Genomic DNA, 18,692 nt, shown 5'->3' with positions numbered 1-18,692 from the left:
TTTATTCATCAGCAAGCAACCAGCATCACACACATGTTCTCTTTTTGTTTTTGCCACAATAAAGATTACAGCAGTTAAAGAACAATACTGATGTGTACAAACCTATAACTAAAAAAAGGTTAACTGTAGCCTAAAATAAAAAAATAATAATATTGTAATTGAAACGCAACTATTATTATCATTATTACTATTATTATTACTACTACTAGTAACACAACCAGAAAAACATTTTATGTTATGTTTTTTTTTTTTTTACAATTATATCTGGCCATATTATGTTCATTTGATAGAACATACAGTATGCAGCAACACATGTCACACTATTTTAATTATTATTATTAATAATTTATATCATAACGTTCACATACAAATTTATATTTAGGTACATTTCCATGCGTTTCTTGTGAAAACAGATGTTTGTATCAGTGTTATTTTCTGCTAGAGGACAGAAATGATCAGTCATTAAGATCAGCGGCATATCAGTACCCTACATTAATATTTATTCATCAAGCAGATGCTTTAGTGAAAATTAATAAAACAAACACATTCATACATCAGCATGAATACAAAGGCACTATAAATTCGGGTTGAAAATACAATCTGATATCAAAACCTGATTAATTTAAACATTTAAATTAAACTGGATAACATGTAATTTATTATGCAAAAAGGTAAATAATATAATAATATATAATATTTATAATTTACTGTATATATAATTGCTGTTGTATCTGCTGCTGATGTCAGAGTGGTTGACACTGGTGGGCGGGTCTTATGTTATTAAAGTGAACTCCTCCCCTCCTCCTCATTCACTTCATCCATCTTCTCTCCATTCATCAGTGGCTTCACTACACTCGCTGATTTATTCACTCACTCGCTGTGGATTCTGGAAGAAAATGCAAGACAATAAAGAATCAAGTGAAAATAAAAACCAACAAGACAGCATTGTTGAACATGAAATGTCTCATGTGACCACAGCCAACCAGGAATAGGCATAATAGATGTTTTATTGGTTGATTTGGCCAAATTCCACCGTTAAAAAAATGGACCAGGTGGACTAGTAATAAACTGTGGCAAACCAGGCAACTCAGATGTGGCTTTGTTACTTTGATTAATAAAGTCTATATTTTGACATCTGGAACTCTGAGTCCCGAGCTTTGTCAACCACATCAAAGAAATTCATCATTGGCTTTGAGACACAACACTTTTCTCTACTCTCTTCTTGATTTCTATGCTTTATATTATTTCCCTTCTTTGTCACGTTGATTTATGTTACTCACGTCACTCAAGTTTGAGCTGAATTAACTGCAGAAACAGAACAACAGAATGCATGAGGAAGAACTGCGAGCATTATTACATTCAAAGAGTTGAGATACTCACCTCCGACATAAATGAAGAATTTACTGCACAAGGTACTTCCTGAGCTGAGGATCAGTAGTTTATAGAGTCCTGCGTGATCAGCTGTGATGTTTTTGATGGTCAGCGATCCATTCGCCATGTCCAGCTCCAGTCTGTCTCTGAATCTCCCATCAGGACCATCATATGTAGTCATCTCTCTGGTCTCTCCTTTGATTTCAGCTATGAGAGCATCTTTATCTCCAAACATCCACCGTATCTCATCACCGGTCTGTATTTCAGTTTTAGTCTCTAGAGTGTCAGAATAATTTTCCTTCACTGTCAGTGTCTTTCCTACATGTCACAAGAGGAGAAAGAAGAAAGAATAGAAATGAGGAGCACTGATAATTGAATAAAGCTTCATTAAAGGTGTGTGTGTGTTTCATATGTGAGAGCAAGCATTGGTAAAAAGAACTACACATTAAATATGTGATATTAATTAATGTAATATGGTTATTGATAATGTATATCAGTATTTTTTTTTCAGTTGAAAAATGGTTAGCTTACAAAGACAGATATCATAATTATTATAACTTTAAGAAGCACATTCCACTGTACAATAATTAATATTTTTCTGTTATAATTTCTTTATTTTGGGGTTGTTGTGATGTGAAGACGTTTGAGTTTCAGGGTGTATATGATACTATGAGAGTTCATGCTCATGATGTGAACTCTTATTGCACTTCTGGAGATGAAGTTCTTGTTCATATCTATATTTAAGGAAAACATAGAAGATAGAAATGACACGATATACAAGAACTGAACCTGTATCTCTTGTGTTTTGACATGCTGGAAACATGATACGTGACAATCTATTTCCATTTCTTTTATTTCATTATTACACAGGAAGTCTGGAGATACTCACCTTTGATATAAACAATAAATCTCTTTTTGCATTTCTCGTTGATCAGAAACTTATAGGGTCCAGTGTGTTCAATTCTGGGGTTTTTGATGGTCAGAGAACCAGTCTTCATGTCCAGCTTTAGTCTGTCTCTGAATACCCCATAAAAAACATCCTCATATGAAGTGGTAGTCCCTTCTTTGATTTGAGCAATGAGATTGTCTTTATTTCCACCCTTCCACTCTATCAGATCACTTGTGTGTATTTTAGTAACACCAGTTTTTAGTTCGACATCTTCTCCCTCCACTCCTGACACTGTCTCCGCTTCATGACACAACAGCACATAGAAACAACGAGGAGATTATAAGTGAGTGACATGACAGAAACACTGAAAAGATGCTGTGTGATTCTTCACATGTGCTTCCAATAATCAGTTTGTCATCTCTTTTCTCTAATAGCAATTTACAATAATGTTAACATAGGAAAACACATAAATGTATGCAAGGAGAGAATCTGCACAGCAAAATCTCCAGTGTTAATTTAACACTCTGAGTGTGGACTCATATAAACACTGAAGCAGTGTTAAAAGTTACACTGAAGCAGAGTTGAAGTTAATGAGATAATTAAGAAGTTAATTGACTTATGATTGAGCATTATTGAAGACACCTGATGTTAACAAGCAGACTCACCAAACGAGAAAATCACAATTTGTATGTCACAATTGTAGTGGTCAGTGTTTGCTTTAGTTGTGATCTTGGCTTGTGGCTTTTTACTTTTAACATTTGTTTGGCAAGCCAACAGCAAAAGTCATCGGGTGGTGATGATGATTATGTTTTAATGTAATCGTTGTTTGACCTGAGTTACTGAACTAATTTACAGTGTTTTCTCTAAATATTTCTATTGATTGTAACAGCTTTGATCCCACAATTTTGTAGCCATCTCTTGCAAGTGATTTTGATTTTTGTTTTAATTAAAGAGTCTTTATTTTAGGCACACACAGACAACAAGAATCAGCGTATGAATCTCAACAACGGTGACAAACAGCATATCCAGATAAACAGATCTACTCTGAACATCACAAAACTAGATACTAAAGATTCACATAAAAGCAGCAAAAATAAAATATAGTTAGAATAAAAAGTTAAAAACACAGTTCAGCTCATAATTTATTCATGCCGTAATGGATGATGGGAGCCATGGATGAGTTTTTATTGGCTACAACATGCTTTTTTGATGGTCACCGTTGTTGTGATGCTCACGCTGATTCTTGATGTCTGTGTGTCTAAATTAAACAATTTTTTCTTTATGTAGAACTAACTTTTAAAAACATGTCATATGCCAATAATGCTGGACTGCTATCTTTTTTTCCAATTAATTTATGTATACGTTAAAGGAACATCAACTCACACATTCACGTCACTCCATGACAATTAGTCCAAACCACAATCAATAGCACACATGATTGCCTTTGCTCTGGTCTGTATGTTATAACTCTGTTACCACAGCCTCACAAAGTCTAAAATAAATAACTGAAGGTTCAAGATCCCAACTAAGGCAAACACTGACCACTATAATGGTGACACACAAATTGTGATTTTCTCGTTTGGTGAGTCTGCTTGTTAACATCAGGTGTCTTCAATAATGGTCAATCATGACCCAATTAACTTCTTAATTAATTAATTAATTAATTAATTATCTCATTAACTTCAACTCTGCTTCAGTGTTACTTTTAACACTGCTTCAGAGTTTATATGATTCCACACTCAGGCCCCGTCCACACGGAGTTTCTGTGAATATGCACACATTTTTTATCGGATAGGCGTTTCGTCCACACGGATCCGGCGTTTTTGCAAGGTGAAACCGCTATTTTTTGAAACCGGGCCCCAGAGTGGATAAATTTGAAAACGCCGTCTTTGCGTTTTCATCTGGCCGGCTAATCCGTATATTTTCTGAAACGATGACGTCATCAGCCCACGTCTCCCCCCTAATCAGACACCTCTACGTCACGTAACAGCAACAAAAACATGACAAACACTGAACGATTGTCTTTTTATTAACTAACATTAACACTGATTTATAAATGTATTGTTCCATGTAGGGCTGGGCGATATATCGAACGATATGATCATGCGCATCTAATCAGTAAAGCTGCTTCCGTGATCACCGCTAAAATCTCCATCACCTGCTTATAATTGGAGTGGCATTTAATAGACAGAGCCGTAGATCGCTGACAAGCCACGCCATATCGCGTTCATTACCGCAGGCGATAATGAACGCGATATGGCGTGGCTTGTCAGCGATCTACGGCTCCGTCTATCAGAGGTGGGACTTTCAAGTCACAAGCAAGTCTTCAAGTCATATTCAAGTCCTCAAAGGGTTAAAGCTAAAGAGATAATTAAGTGACTAATTAAATGATGATTGTGCATTAGTGATGATCACCTGCTGTCAACAATCAACATCACTGAAGTAAAGAGAAACACAAGAACTACAACTGAATTTAGCCACAGCCTTCAACTGAAAAAAAGTAAAAGAAAAGAAAACACTATGCCACCATAATTGTGGTCAAGGTTTGCTTTAAGTAGTGTCTTGACCCTTTTACTAATTCAAACCAATTTGATTCAAAACAATTGCAATATTGTTTTTGCAACAAACATGTATGCATTGTTGAGTCAAACCTTGCAGTAACAGATGATCTTATGCTTTTTCTGCTTATAACTCATGATGACTGAACATAATGAAAATGTGTTTATCTTTGGATAGTAGACTGACACTCAGCTACTACTGAACTGAAGTAAAAATAATCACAATGCTTCAATGTTGAAAAACACAAAAGGAGACAATCAGTTCAGGTTTTTAGACAAACACACTTCTCACACGATCCTCAACAGTGGTGACAATTTTTCATACTGCAGTGCATGACGGGAGTTTTACCTAAGGTTTTACCCAGCATGCAACATTTTGTTGATTGTCACCACTGTTGAGAGTCATATGCTGGTTCTTGATGTCTGTGTGTGTCTACAGAGTATAGTTTTTCAAATTTTGTATGCACTTAGTAGATTTAAAATTCACTTACTTTAATTTTTTTTCCATAGTGTAGTTTTACTGGGTTGATTATGCTAAACTTAAATAGAGCTAATGTCAATTTGATTGTAATCTGACCACCTATCACATACAGATTAATTTCTTCTCTCTGCTTTACAGCACCTCATGCAATGCTACATAAAGAGATATAACACGACAGTCAAGGGTCAAGAGCCCCACTAAAGCAAACGCTGATCTCCATTATGGTTGAATCACTTTAACCAATAAAACATCAACATCTGATCCTCTGTAATTCTCAAAAACAGCAGGTGTTCATCATTAATGCACAATCATCATTTAATTAGTCACTTAATTATCTCATTAACTTTAACCCTTTGAGGATTTGGGATATGACTTGAAGACTTGCTTGTGAATTGAAAGTCCCAACTCTGGTAAAAGCTGAATGTCAGTCAACAATCCAAAGAAGACTATCTAGTCCAAATCAACATGAGATAAAAGCAGAAAAAGCATAAGATCATCTGTCACTACAAGGTTTGATTCAGCAAAGCAAACATGTTTGTTGCAAAAACAATATTGCAATTGTTTTGAATCAAATTGCTTTGAATTAGTAAAAGGGTCAAGAGACTACCTAAAGCAAACCCTGACCACAATTATGGTGACATAGTGTTTTTTTTTTTTCAGTTGAAGGCTGTGGCTAAATTCAGTTGTAGTTCTTGTGTTTCTCTTTACTTCAGTGATGTTGATTGTTAACAGCAGAAGTTCATCATTAATGCACAATCATCATTTAATTAGTCACTTAATTATCTCATTAACGTTAACCCTTTGAGGATTTGGATATGACTTGAAGACTTGCTTGTGACTTGAAAGTCCCATCTCTGCTGTCTATTAAATGCCACTCCAATTATAAGCAGGTGATGGAGATTTTAGCGGTGATCACGGAAGCAGCTTTACTGATTAGATGCGCATGATCATATCGTTAGATATATCGCCCAGCCCTAGTTCCATGTTCGTTTGTGTACCACGCGCATGGTTTATGAGCATAGTCCAAGTCTTCTTCTCTGTTTTTAGTGTATCTCTGTGGCAGAATTACAGCGCCACATACTGGTCTGGCATGTATACTACATCATTTTGCGGTTTCGTGTGGACGCGGATATTTCTTGAGACGAGGAAAAAAAAGATCGGATTGGGCTAAGCTCCGTCTCCGTGTGGACGGGGCCTCAGAGTGTTAAATTAACACTGGAGATTTTGCTGTGTGTCTGAAAACCATTACACATATCATACCTACTACTAAATAAACCAGTCCTTATTTTAAAATCTTCATGCAGCTCTGTTCTATACAATGGTATATTGTCAAGACCATCTCAAAGATAAAAAACATGCAGGACACCAGAAATACAGCATAAATGTTTTCCACATGACTTGTGCGCTATAAGTCTTCTGAAATTATTCAACAGTTTATGTGCAATTTAAGTGGTTATTTGCTTAAAATATTCCACTTTGCTACAGCTTTTAAATCTCATTCTTTCACACAGTAGAGCTATTTGTTCTGTCGCTTTATCAACTGTAATACTTACGTATTTCTGCGATCATTCGGCGATGGTAAATCAAACCAACAGCTGCTGCAGTCGCCAGGAGAACAACAACAGCAATCCCTGCAACAACAATCCCAGCTACAGCTACTGGAGACAGACCTGGTTCTGTAATGATAAACAGAGACAGTCATGTGTTTCTGATATATAACAAGCACTAGAAACATCAGTAACCTTTTAGGTATAATGCTTGTGATACTTATAGTATAAGCAATGAAAACAGAAATGAAGTTTACATTTTAAATGACCAATTGCTGGACAGCAGTCATTGGCAGTTCTACATTGAATTACACACAGGGCGAGTCACTTAAGGGTTTTGCCCACCAATTAACATTAGCCCTTCATTCATTAGAGAACATACATACAGAGAGAAAATAGTTGCATACACATTTATCTTTTGCTCATTTCTCCTCCTCTTCTTCTTTTTTTTTATTAAATAGGCACCTGATGGCTTTGAACTTTTCCTGTCCATCTCTGTGTTTATTTGGCACTCGACAATAAACAGATTTCCCATCCCCACAACACTGTCACTCACGACCAGAAGTCAAGACTAAACCCATTAAACTTGGTAACCACAGAATCGTTTTGTATTACCTATTTTTATATGCCATTTCACACAATTCAGAAAAACAAAAATGTGCAGGAAGTATAGGCCTGTATTTATAAAATTATGAGTGAAATGTGTTTTATTTGGAGGAAAGTCAAGGTGTGACTAACTTTTGCCCACTAATTCCATTCAAGTATTGCTCTATACCGTAGATCCCCCATTCCCCCTCTTGTCCGTTCCATTTGGTAGAGACCAAGAGGTGAACTGTAACCCGCGCCATGCCCCGCTACCCTTTCCCCTTTTCACACAGCTTGCACGTTTCTCAGCAAACAGGGGCACCAATTTGCCAATTCCCCACACAGTGAAATGATAGATAATAAAAAACCGCTTCGCGGCAGTTGCGCAGAGGATTATTATTATTTTTTTTTAACTGGTCGTGCCGCCCCCCATGTATCATGAAGAAATGCTGCCCCAGGCAGCTGCCCGGTTTGCCCATGCAATTATATTTTATATAATTCACAACAAATTGTTTTAAATAATAAAAGGTCCGAAGAAGAAGTTATGAGCTCTTGAAGCTGCATGACGTCACTGTACCCTGAAGTTAAATTTTTTTAAAGAAAGGTTTGATTCTCTAAATGTCACATCATCTGGAATTATTCACAGACAACTGATAAACAATCAATACTTCAGTTACTTACTTCAACTGAGTTACTCACCACTGACAGTAACAATGTATTTCTGGTATATGGTTTGTTTGTTGCTGCTTATTTTCACTTTATAGTGTCCAGAGTCTGTGGTTCTGGTGTTTGTTATGGTCAGAGATCCAGTCTGATCATTCAGCTTCAGTCTGTCTCTGAATCTCTCATCAGTGTCATCATATAAAGGTGGGCTTTTGGCCTCTATATCATGTTTAGCTATGAGTTTTCCTTCATCCCCAAACCTCCACACTATCAGCTCATCTCCGGTTAGTTGAGGAACGCCAGTCTGAAGAATGACAGGATCTCCTTCTTTCACTGACATGAGCTTCATTTCAGTTACACCAGCATCAACAGCAGATGGTGACTCTGCAAAAATCACATTAAGTTACACAATTAGTTCATCTTCTGGTTACAACATAAGGCAAATGCAGATTAATGCAAATAATCGTTACTGTCATATTGCCGTTTTAAAATTATGTAAGACATTATGTAAACACATTACAAGTAATATTTGCTGGCTGTACTTTGAATATCAGTTTAATTGTAGCATGCAATTCAGACCATCACTGACTACAAGCCCCTGCCACAGGCCTGTGATAATGACACATCCCTCCAAGATGCACTCAACCACTTTTATTCACAGTTTATAATGCAGTGACGCACCTGCACAAAAACTGCCCACACCTCCCAATGACCAAGCGCTCTGTCTGTTTCCAGGTGATGTAAAGAAGACCCTATTTAGGATTAACCCACGTAAGGATGCGGGTCCTGGAAACATACCTGACCATGTACTGAGACACTGTGCTGCACAGCTGAGAGATGTCCTAACAGATATCTTTATCACCTTGCAGAGGCAGGCAGTCGTCCTTACATTTCTCAAATCCACAACAATTATACCGGTACCAAAGAAATCACGTGTGATGCTCTAAACGACTACTGTCCCATAGCACTGACTCCAACCATGATGAAGTGCTTTGAGAGGTTAATCATGCACAACATCAAAACCAGCCTCCCCACCACACTCAATCAGCCCCAGTTAGTATAGCATCCTAACCACTTTACCGATGATGCAATTTCTTCCACCCTCCACCTGGCTTTTACCCACCTAGAGAGTAAAGAATCCTATGTTAGAATGTTGTTCATCGACTTCAGCTCAGCATTCAACACAATAATCCGACAACAGATCATTAATAAAGTAAACCTGCTGGGCCTAAACAATTCCCTCTTTAATTGGATCCTGGACCGGTCACCCACAAACCCTCTGTTCTTCACACTGCTGACCTATGACTGCAATCAAAGTCAAAGTCAAAGTCAAGTTTATTTCTAGAGCACATTTAAAACAACAGAAGTTGACCAAAGTGCTGTACATCCCACATCACAAATCAACAACAACAAAATAAAAAATGACATCAAAAAGACAAAAACACACAGCTCTCAAACTGAACTAAAAGCCTAGGAAAATAAATGTGTTTTAATACTAGATTTAAAAGCAGATAGTGTTGGGGCCAGCCTCACAGACAATGGTAAATTATTCCATAGTTTAGGGGCTGCAACTGAGAAAGCCCGATCTCCCCTATGTTTCAACCTTACTCTAGGAACAGCCAAGAGCATACAATCTGCTGACCTAAGAGACCTCGATGGAACATGTTGTTGTATAAGGTCAGAAAGGTAGGTAGGGGCTAGACCATTTAGGGATTTGTAGGCAAACACTAAATTTTTTTTAATCAATCCTAAACGTTCTGGAAGCCAATGAAGGGAAGCCAGTATGGGAGAAATGTGGTCACGCTTACATACCCCTTTTAGTAGTCTAGGTGATGCATTCTGCACCAACTGCAGGCGTGAAAGAGATGCCTGGCTGACACCAGCATAGATGGCATTACAATAATACAATCGAGAGGAGATAAAAACATGTATAACTCTTTCAAAGTCTTTCAATGACAAAAAAAGGTTTCACATTAGACAAGAGCCTTAACTGAAAAAAACTGACTTTAAATACAAAATTTTTCTGCTTTTCAAGTTTAAAATCACAGTCTATGATTACTCCCAGATTTTTAACGGAAGATTTAACATACTCTGACACATGTCCCGAGCTCTCATCAGTGTCGCCCTGGAAACTGAGCAGTCACACCTGCACCTGCTCATCATGGGCTGGGCGGCCACACCTGCACCCCATCAAGCTCTGGCTTTATAAATCTGGCAAATGAACAGAGAGGTGAGAGACTCCACAAGACTCGGCTAATGCTATCTTCTATTTTGCCCGCAGAGAGCAGTGTGTGACTTTCTTTTTTTGGGGGGGCTCACATTCACTCTGTTTCCCCAGGTGGTGCTCCTCCCCCAAAGATGGAAGACCTGCTGAAACACCTCACCAAAGTGAGCATCCGCCAGCAGCAAATTATGGAGCACATGGCCTCCCGACAAGGGGAAACTGAACGCAAGCTTGCCGTGATCCGCATCGCCGCTGCCCAGTGAACTCCGCTACCTGACCCCTGTGTCCAGGTGATGCAGTTGCTGCAAAAAATGACGGTACACGATGATGTAGCAATGTACCTGCAAATGTTTGATTCCATTGCCGCCCGGGAGGCGTGGCCCAGGGACGAGTGGGCTTGGATGGTGGCACCGCTTTTAATGGGAGAAGCGCAACGGGCATACTTTGCACTTACACCGGAACGGAGTGATTCCTATAAAGAGTTGATGAAGGAGCCCACAGCAGCCGGCCCAAGCGTAAGCTGCCAACCTTTCTCGACTTGCCCAACACTGGCTACTGGCCGGGGGTCCCACCACACACCATGTAGTGGAGCGGTTCGGATCAGAAGAGGCGGCCGTGGTTTGTCGACCATTTCCACTGGCCGGGCCTGGAGGCTGAAGTCAAACGCTTCTCCCCCAAGCTGCTGATAACTCCAACCCTCCCCCAAGCTGCTGATATCGCTGCCCATCATTGAGGTGCCCTTTGAGCGGATCGGGATGGATCTGGCAGGGCCGCTGCCATAGTCCGCCCCTGGCCACGAACATATCCTGGTCATCATGGATTATGACACCCGCTACCCTGAGGCCATCCCCCTCCATAAGGCCACCACGAAAGCCATTGCCCAGGAGCTGTTTCTGCTGTGTAGCTGGGTCGGCATCCCGTCCCAGATACTGACTGACCAGGGCACTCCATTTATATTCCGGATGATGGCTGACCTGTGCAAACTCCTAAAGGTCCAACAGCTCTGCATCACGGTGTACCACCCCCAGACCGATGGGCTAGTTGAACAATTTAATCAAACCCTGAAGCAAATGCTACGACTAGTGGCCGCTGAAGACAAGTTGGACACGCCATCGAGGAAGAGGTACAGGAGATATTAGGGGTCATCGAACCATCACGCATGGTCCAGCCCCATCATAATGGTTCCAAAGCCTGATGGCACCTTCCGCTTCTGTAACGACTTTAGCCGCCTAAATGAAGTCTCAGAGTTCGACAGCTACCCGATGCCCTGGGTCGACGAGCTATTGGATCACCTCGGAAGGGCCCGTTTTATCTCGACCCTCGATCTTACCAAGGGCTACTGGCAGGTCCCCCTAACGGAACAGGCCAAGCTGAAGACGACCTTCTCAACCCCAAGTGGCCATTGGCAGTACCGGGTCCTTCTCTTCGGCCTGCACGAGGCCCCAGCAACCTTCCAGCGTCTAATGGACGTCCTCCTGTGGCCGCACCAGGCCTACGTGGCTGCCTGCCTGGATGACGTCATTATAGACTCTGAGACTTGGGAAGACCATCTGGAGCAGCTGCGGAAGGTGCTCTCGGAACTACGCCGGGCTGACCTGACCGCCAACCCCCAGAAATGTCACCTGGCCCTTGCCGAAGCAAAGTACCTGGGCTACCACGTGGGCCTTATAAGACCACAAGAGAAGAAGGTGGCAGCAATCCTCTCTGCGCCATGACCTGCCTCCAAGGCTCAGGTATGGCACACTGCTATGTGTACATAATCCCAAAAAAGACTCAGTAATAAGTGTATGTTTGCCTGCCCATGCACTACAAATCCTCTTACACTGTTCCCCAGCCAGCTGCTTAACATACAATGTTTCTCTTTGCACATGTAAAGTATTTATGAGAAGCATTTGTATAGTTTGTATAGTTTTTTATGTATAGGTAAACATTTATAAATAGTATTTTTATAGTCAAAATCTGTCAGTAGGTTAGTTGTGTATAGATACAGTATTTATGTGAAGCATTCATATTGTAATGGGTGTAACTTCCATGTGCAAGCTTTTATTACACAAAGAAGTGGTCATAACAGGCATGGGTTAAACACTGGCAAATAGGTATATATAGGGCAACACAAAGAATTTTTCTAGGGCACGCGTGGGTCTACGATGAACGAACAATATACACAGGGCTAAGCAAGAGGTGTAGTCCAGAATCCAGAGCAAAAGGTCAAAGCACGATTAACAGGGCAAAGCTAGAAAAAGACTAAACTATGAAAACTATAAATTGATACAGGATTATGAAAACTATATATTGGTATCGCAGCTATCACTAGGGAAGGGATATGTGCAGAACAATACTTGGCAGTGTGTGAAAGGAAGTCCAATGCTTATAAAGCATGTCTGTTGATTGTGCTATGTGTGTGTAAGTGGTGGCAGCTGTATATGGCACCTGTTTTCAGGTGAAAGTGATTTATTGAATTGGACCCCACCAGGGTGGAGCAGGTGACCACAACAGCCAAGCAGATGGGACAGAAGCCCACCAGGGTGGAGCAGATGGAACTGAAGCCCACAAGGGCGGAGCAGGTAGAACTGGAGCCCACAAGGGTGGAGCAGGCGGAACTGGAGCCCACCAGGGTGGAGCAGGTGGAACTGGAGCCAACCAGGGTGGAGCAGGCAGAACTGGAGCCCACCAGGGCAGAGCAGACAAGAGCAGAGAGCAATTTTCTGAGTCCTATGTGCAGTGTGAAAGGGGCTATAGAGTTCATAAATGGCCTCCATAGCCATGGCAGGACAGAATAAGAGTTAATAAATGGCCTCCATTGCCGTGACAGAACAGAACGAGGATTAGCAGATGGCTTTTGTAGTCATGACAGGACAGGACGAGAGTTCATAGACGGCCTCCATAGCCGTGACAGGACAGAATGAGAGTTCATAGATAGCCTCCATAGCCGTGACAGAATTCACTCGTTCAGTCACCTCTGGGGACTCAGCAGCAAGCGTCACTACTTTGGAAGGTTCTGCAGCATTAGCTGCCACCTCTGGATAAATCATAGTGGACGCCACCACCTCTAGAGTGTCAGTAGTGGTGTACGCAGCCCAAACGCAACATAAAGCGATCCCCATCATGGGAAGCACTTCAGACTGGGGAATTATTTCCTAAACAGGAGGGGTTGAGCACGCTGGTTTAGGAACTGCTCTTACTGGTAACCGTGGTGGATCCTCCATGCTGGATGCCAGTTTGAGATACTGAAGAGCTGACCTTGAGGCTTTGGGTGCAACAGACAAGACGTGATGAGCCTTTGAAAGTTCAGCTGAGACGTGACGAGACTCTGGAAGATCAGCTGTGACTTGACTGGACTCAGGATTAGCAGCGGTGACTTGACTCGTGAAGGTCCACTGTGGCTGCCATTTTGCAATTAGGCTCTGCTGTTGCCTCCATTTTGTGCTTGTGTTCTAGTGCGGCTGACACTACATGAGAGAGTGCAGTGTCACATTCTTCCTCCATGACACCTACAGTAAATGAGGAGCCAACACACAACAAAGCATAGTCCAAAAACTGACAGAGTGATGAACGTGGACCCTCGCGTCTAATTTTAGACCAAAGGGGTTGATTTATACCATCACAGTAAAATTATATTAGAAGACAGTCCGGTAGGTCAGAATAGTGTCCTATGGCAAAAAATTCACGAACATAGTTCTCCAGCGATTGTGGTCCTTGTCTAAGGGCTACAAAATTCTCGACATTTCCATACCTGTCCAATGTTCCCCAGAAAAGCCACTGGATCCTTGTGTGGCCGAGTATTCTTTAACGGGCTCATGAGACGTGTGGATCAATGTGCAAGCTTTTATTACACAGAGAAGTGGTCATAACAGACATGGGTAAAGCACTGGCAAACAGGTATATATAGGGCAAGAGAAAGAATGTTCTTAGGGCACGCGTGGGTCTATGATGAACAAACAATATCCAGAGGGATAAGTAAGAGGTGTAATCCAGAATCCAGAGCAAAGAGTCAAAACACAAGTAACAGGGCAGAGCAAGAAAAGACTAAACTATGAAAATTATAAACTGAAACAGGATTATGAAAACTATAAACTAATTGAAACAAGACTATGAAAACTATAAACTTAAGACTATCAAAACTATAAACTTAAGACTATCAAAACAATAAACTGAAACAAGACTATGAAAACTAGAAACTAAGACAAGACTGTGAAAACAAACACGGAATGGCTTGGTATGACAGCTATTGCTAGGGGAAAGATATGTGCAGAACAATACTCTGCAGTGTGCGAAAGGACATCAAATGCTTATAAAGCATGTCTAATGATTGTGCTGTGTGTGTGTAATTTGTGGCAGTTGTGTGTGACTGTTTTCAGGTGAATGGGATTGGTGCAATGGAGCATGGAAAATGTAGTCCAGGGTGTACTGTGCAGTGTGAGAGTCTGTGTTGTGGATGATGACCTCTGGTGGTGAATTAACTTTAGTATATAGTATATTTATAGTCAAAATCTGTCAATAGGTCAGTTGTGTATAGGTTTATACGGTTTTACTTCATTTTTGTATGTCTGTATTTATGTAGCACTGTAGTCCTGTGAGGCATGACATTTCATTTCACTGTATGTCCCCACATGTAGCGGAATGACAATAAACTTGAGATGACTTGAAAAAGAAACTTCTAATTATTTTCAAAAACTGAAAGATATTAAAAAATAAATATATACTCACCATAAACAGTAACTGTGAATTTCATATTTGAAGTCCCAGTTCTTTGAATGACCTCTATTTTATAAAGTCCAGAGTGTTTAATTCTCATGTTGTTTATTGTGAGAAATCCAGTCTGATCCAGCTGCAGTCTGCCTATGAATATTTCAGTGTGTCTGGGATAGGACGCCTCAATTCCATTGATTTGAGCAATGACTGGATCTCCAAACCTCCACAGTATCAGAATAAATCCCTGTATTTGAGCAGGATCAGGGTTCAGAGTGACAGAATCTCCCTCCATCACTGACATTGACTTCACTTCATCTTCATCAGCACCAAACACACCTGCAGAACAAACAAATAATTTCACAGAGATTAAACACGTTACACTGCTGGTGATGAAAATAAACAAATTAAACTGAATTTAGTCTGGTATTAGAAACAAAATTTGACTTATTAAGGTGTAAATAAAGAAAGCAGAGAAACAACATTCTCTGTAGGTCCACTGTCACGGATCGAGCGAGCGGAGCAGAGGGCAATTTCAGTTCATTGAGTTGAGCTTCATGTCTGCACAGTGGATCGAGGGATTGACAGCAGACCGAGAAAACACTGAGAGTGGCAAACAATTTAGGCATAGTGCATCATATCAGCATTAGCTCTCATTCCCTACTACTGCTGTAGAAGTTGATGGAATTGACTCCTGGAATCGACTCCATTTACTTCTTATTAGCAATAAGAATAATTAAATATTGTAATCTTAATTACAAGAATTTATGCCCCGTGTGGCCCAGTTTTTCATAAACAAGAATTTTTACACTCTGTGTGGAACACTGAAGATCAATTTTATAAAATGACAGGAGACACTGAGCAAATGTACAAAAGAAACCAAAGACAGTCTGCAGTCTTCTGACACCATTATTTAGATTGATTTTATGATCAGGTACAGTTAAACTTTAGTGATATTAAATTGTTTCTGTATGGAAAAGAACTGTGCAAAAAATTATTCACAATTTTGTTTGTATAGCAGGAAAGAAAACTTAAAGTTAAGAAGTATGTCTGTCATTCATTAATGTTACTAATAAGCACACAAAAATACTTTTTATTTAATTAAACTAAACTTAACGCTTAGGCCTATAAATCTGTTCGTTATATTATTTTGTTAGACCCAGTCTTCTAGTGGCCTCACATGCTTGTCTGTTCGAAATCTATATGAAATGTCAGAGTACCAATCAAGGGTGCATGGTGATTTTATTTTATTTTATTTTATTTTATTTAAGAGCATTATAAGGCTTTCACACTGGGCTCATTTTGCTGTTATCAAAGTGCGGGTTCTAATTTCACACTAAACTTGATTTTGTGGAACCGTGGCGCGTTTGTGTTCAAATTACGTAATCCCACCTATACATTTTTAATGTTCTAGGAACGTTTTCAGCGGCTAGTTTTATTTTAGTTCCCAGAATGTTCTGCTAAAAGTTAGGATTACATTCTCGAAAAACATTATAAAAATGTCTATTGATAGCATTGTTACAACATTATTCTATATTTTGAGAGAATGTTCTGGGAACAAAAATAAAACTACCCACTAAAAACATTGTTAGAACAATCCATGGGAATGTTCTTAGAACATTTTTAGAACAAAAAAAATCTAGCTGGGATCACAAACGCGCACAGCACATGATAAAAAAAACAGAACGCAGCTAAATTGTGTTTTTTTTTATTAATCTAGTGCTAATATGTTCAGCGGAGCAACGCATGAATACACGGCAGGTTGATTGCTGCTCGAATCCAAGGAAAAGCATCAACACTATTATCTGTTTCATTAAAGTAAATAGGTGCAGGTTACTTACTTATTTACTTTATTTACTTTAGTGCGCACCCGAGTCCGTGCTGATTCCATATTCATGCGAACCATGCCACAGTTCGAGTGGTAGGCTATTGCGTGTGTAAAATATATTAAACATTTATTTACTCATGCATATGTGTCTACATACATTCACATTTACATGGGAGCATCGATGTAGTTCAATACACAGTATACTCAATAAAGGATCAAACAACTAATGTTTATTTTTAAATTACTAAAAATCTCGTTTTTTTTTTTTTTATGTATTTGGACAAGTTTGTATGTAGCCTTACTTGTAAAGTACTTGTCATTGTGTTGTATATGCACCTTCTGTGAACATACATTTCCTCTCTGGGGACAAATAAATACATAAATAAATAAATACAAATCTTATATATATATATATAGCCATTGCCAATGCATATATTGCTGTATATTGAAAAATATAAGCACTAGTTTCCAATACATCTAAATGTATATGTAGTATATCGTATTATTATAATTATGTTGCAGACAGTATATTCCCATATATTCTTGTTTCATAAGGGTCTGACCTCAGTCGGACCCTCTAGAGTGAAAGTGCCCGGTGGCCGACAGATAGTCTACGACAAGATTATCAGTCAGTGCCAGGCTGGTGGTGTGTTAATTTCCCACCCTGTCTGGGGGAACTGAAGTCCATTATCTCATCTTTATTTTTAGTTTCGCTTCAGAATAACACATTCAAAAAGCATAAACCGCTTTACCTGGTTTCAGTTAATTTATACACAACATAGCCTACATTTACCTGCACCTTCAAATAATAATTAAAATCCATGGATGAATGAAAACACAGTTAATAAGGTAAAGATTAATGAATTTAAGGAATGAAAGAAGATTTTCCATGAAGCACTGTTTCCAGGGTCGAAGTGAAACCAAAAAAGTAAAAAATGAAACAGAAATTGCGCACTTACCGCACATTAGTATTAAAACCTCAAAAAAATTTAAAGTGCTCTTCATATTGCTATAAATTCCAGCAAAATCTGATTTCGATGGTTGTTAATTTCAACACCTCATCCAATCGATGGACAGCAACGATTGTTTACAAAAGCTCTAAATACACACAGAAGAAGTGTTTTTTTTTATGACACTAAAGCTTCAAGGCATGCAGCACAATCTCCAGTGAAGTCTGTATCTGGGCGTGTATTGCTTCACAGAGTCAAGAGAAGAGTCACTTTCTGTCCAAAGAGAGATTCACTTCATTTGCGTGTCGGAATCTTCCAACCATAAATCTGATCCAATTCAACACAATCATGCAAGCAATATGAATTAGACTATTTCAAGAAAACAAAATACTATGGAACTCTGACACATTATCCTATTACTTCATATTCATGCTGACATTTATTGCCAGACTAATTATGTTACACTGAAAAAAGTAATAAGTAAATTTACTTAATTTTTATTTGGCAAGTTTTTGCACAAGCATTTTTCAAGTAAATTTAACACATTTGGAAATTAAGTAAATCTACTTAATTAAGTTAAGTAAAAAAATAAAATAATAATAAGTACATTTTATTGAGTAAAATTTCATTAGATAATATTAAATTAATGCATTTAGCAGACACTTTTATCCAAAGCAACTTACAGTGCATTCAGGCTAACAATTTTCACCTATCATGTGTTCCTGGGGAATCAAACCCTCAACCTTGTACTTGCTAATGCAATGTTCTACCACTGAGCTACAGGAACACTTCAAGATTTTGTGAAAAATAAATTTCACTTACTTACTTTTTTATTTTGGAAAAGTTTTTACTCTAACAAAAAAGCCCGAAACAGATATTCTAGAAATTTTTAAATGTAAAATTATTT

General features: G+C 39.2%; 1 protein-coding gene across 1 annotated transcript; it reads right to left on the bottom strand.

Annotated features, from left to right (window-relative positions):
* Window positions 1-468: 468 nt before the first annotated feature.
* On the bottom strand, window positions 469-18,031 carry LOC113076560 (uncharacterized). The gene is made up of 7 exons (XM_026249259.1): window positions 17,795-18,031; window positions 15,026-15,346; window positions 8,131-8,478; window positions 6,853-6,975; window positions 2,261-2,560; window positions 1,381-1,689; window positions 469-886 (listed from the first exon to the last, which is right to left on the bottom strand). Exons 1-7 carry the CDS (start codon window positions 17,838-17,840, stop codon window positions 867-869), a joined length of 1,467 nt encoding a protein of 488 aa, XP_026105044.1. The 5' UTR covers window positions 17,841-18,031; the 3' UTR covers window positions 469-866.
* Between the last annotated feature and the right edge of the window lie 661 nt (window positions 18,032-18,692).

This window comes from Carassius auratus, unplaced genomic scaffold (assembly GCF_003368295.1).
Source record: "Carassius auratus strain Wakin unplaced genomic scaffold, ASM336829v1 scaf_tig00020715, whole genome shotgun sequence".
Lineage (NCBI taxonomy): Eukaryota > Metazoa > Chordata > Actinopteri > Cypriniformes > Cyprinidae > Carassius > Carassius auratus.
This window is presented reverse-complemented; position numbering and strand designations above follow the sequence as displayed.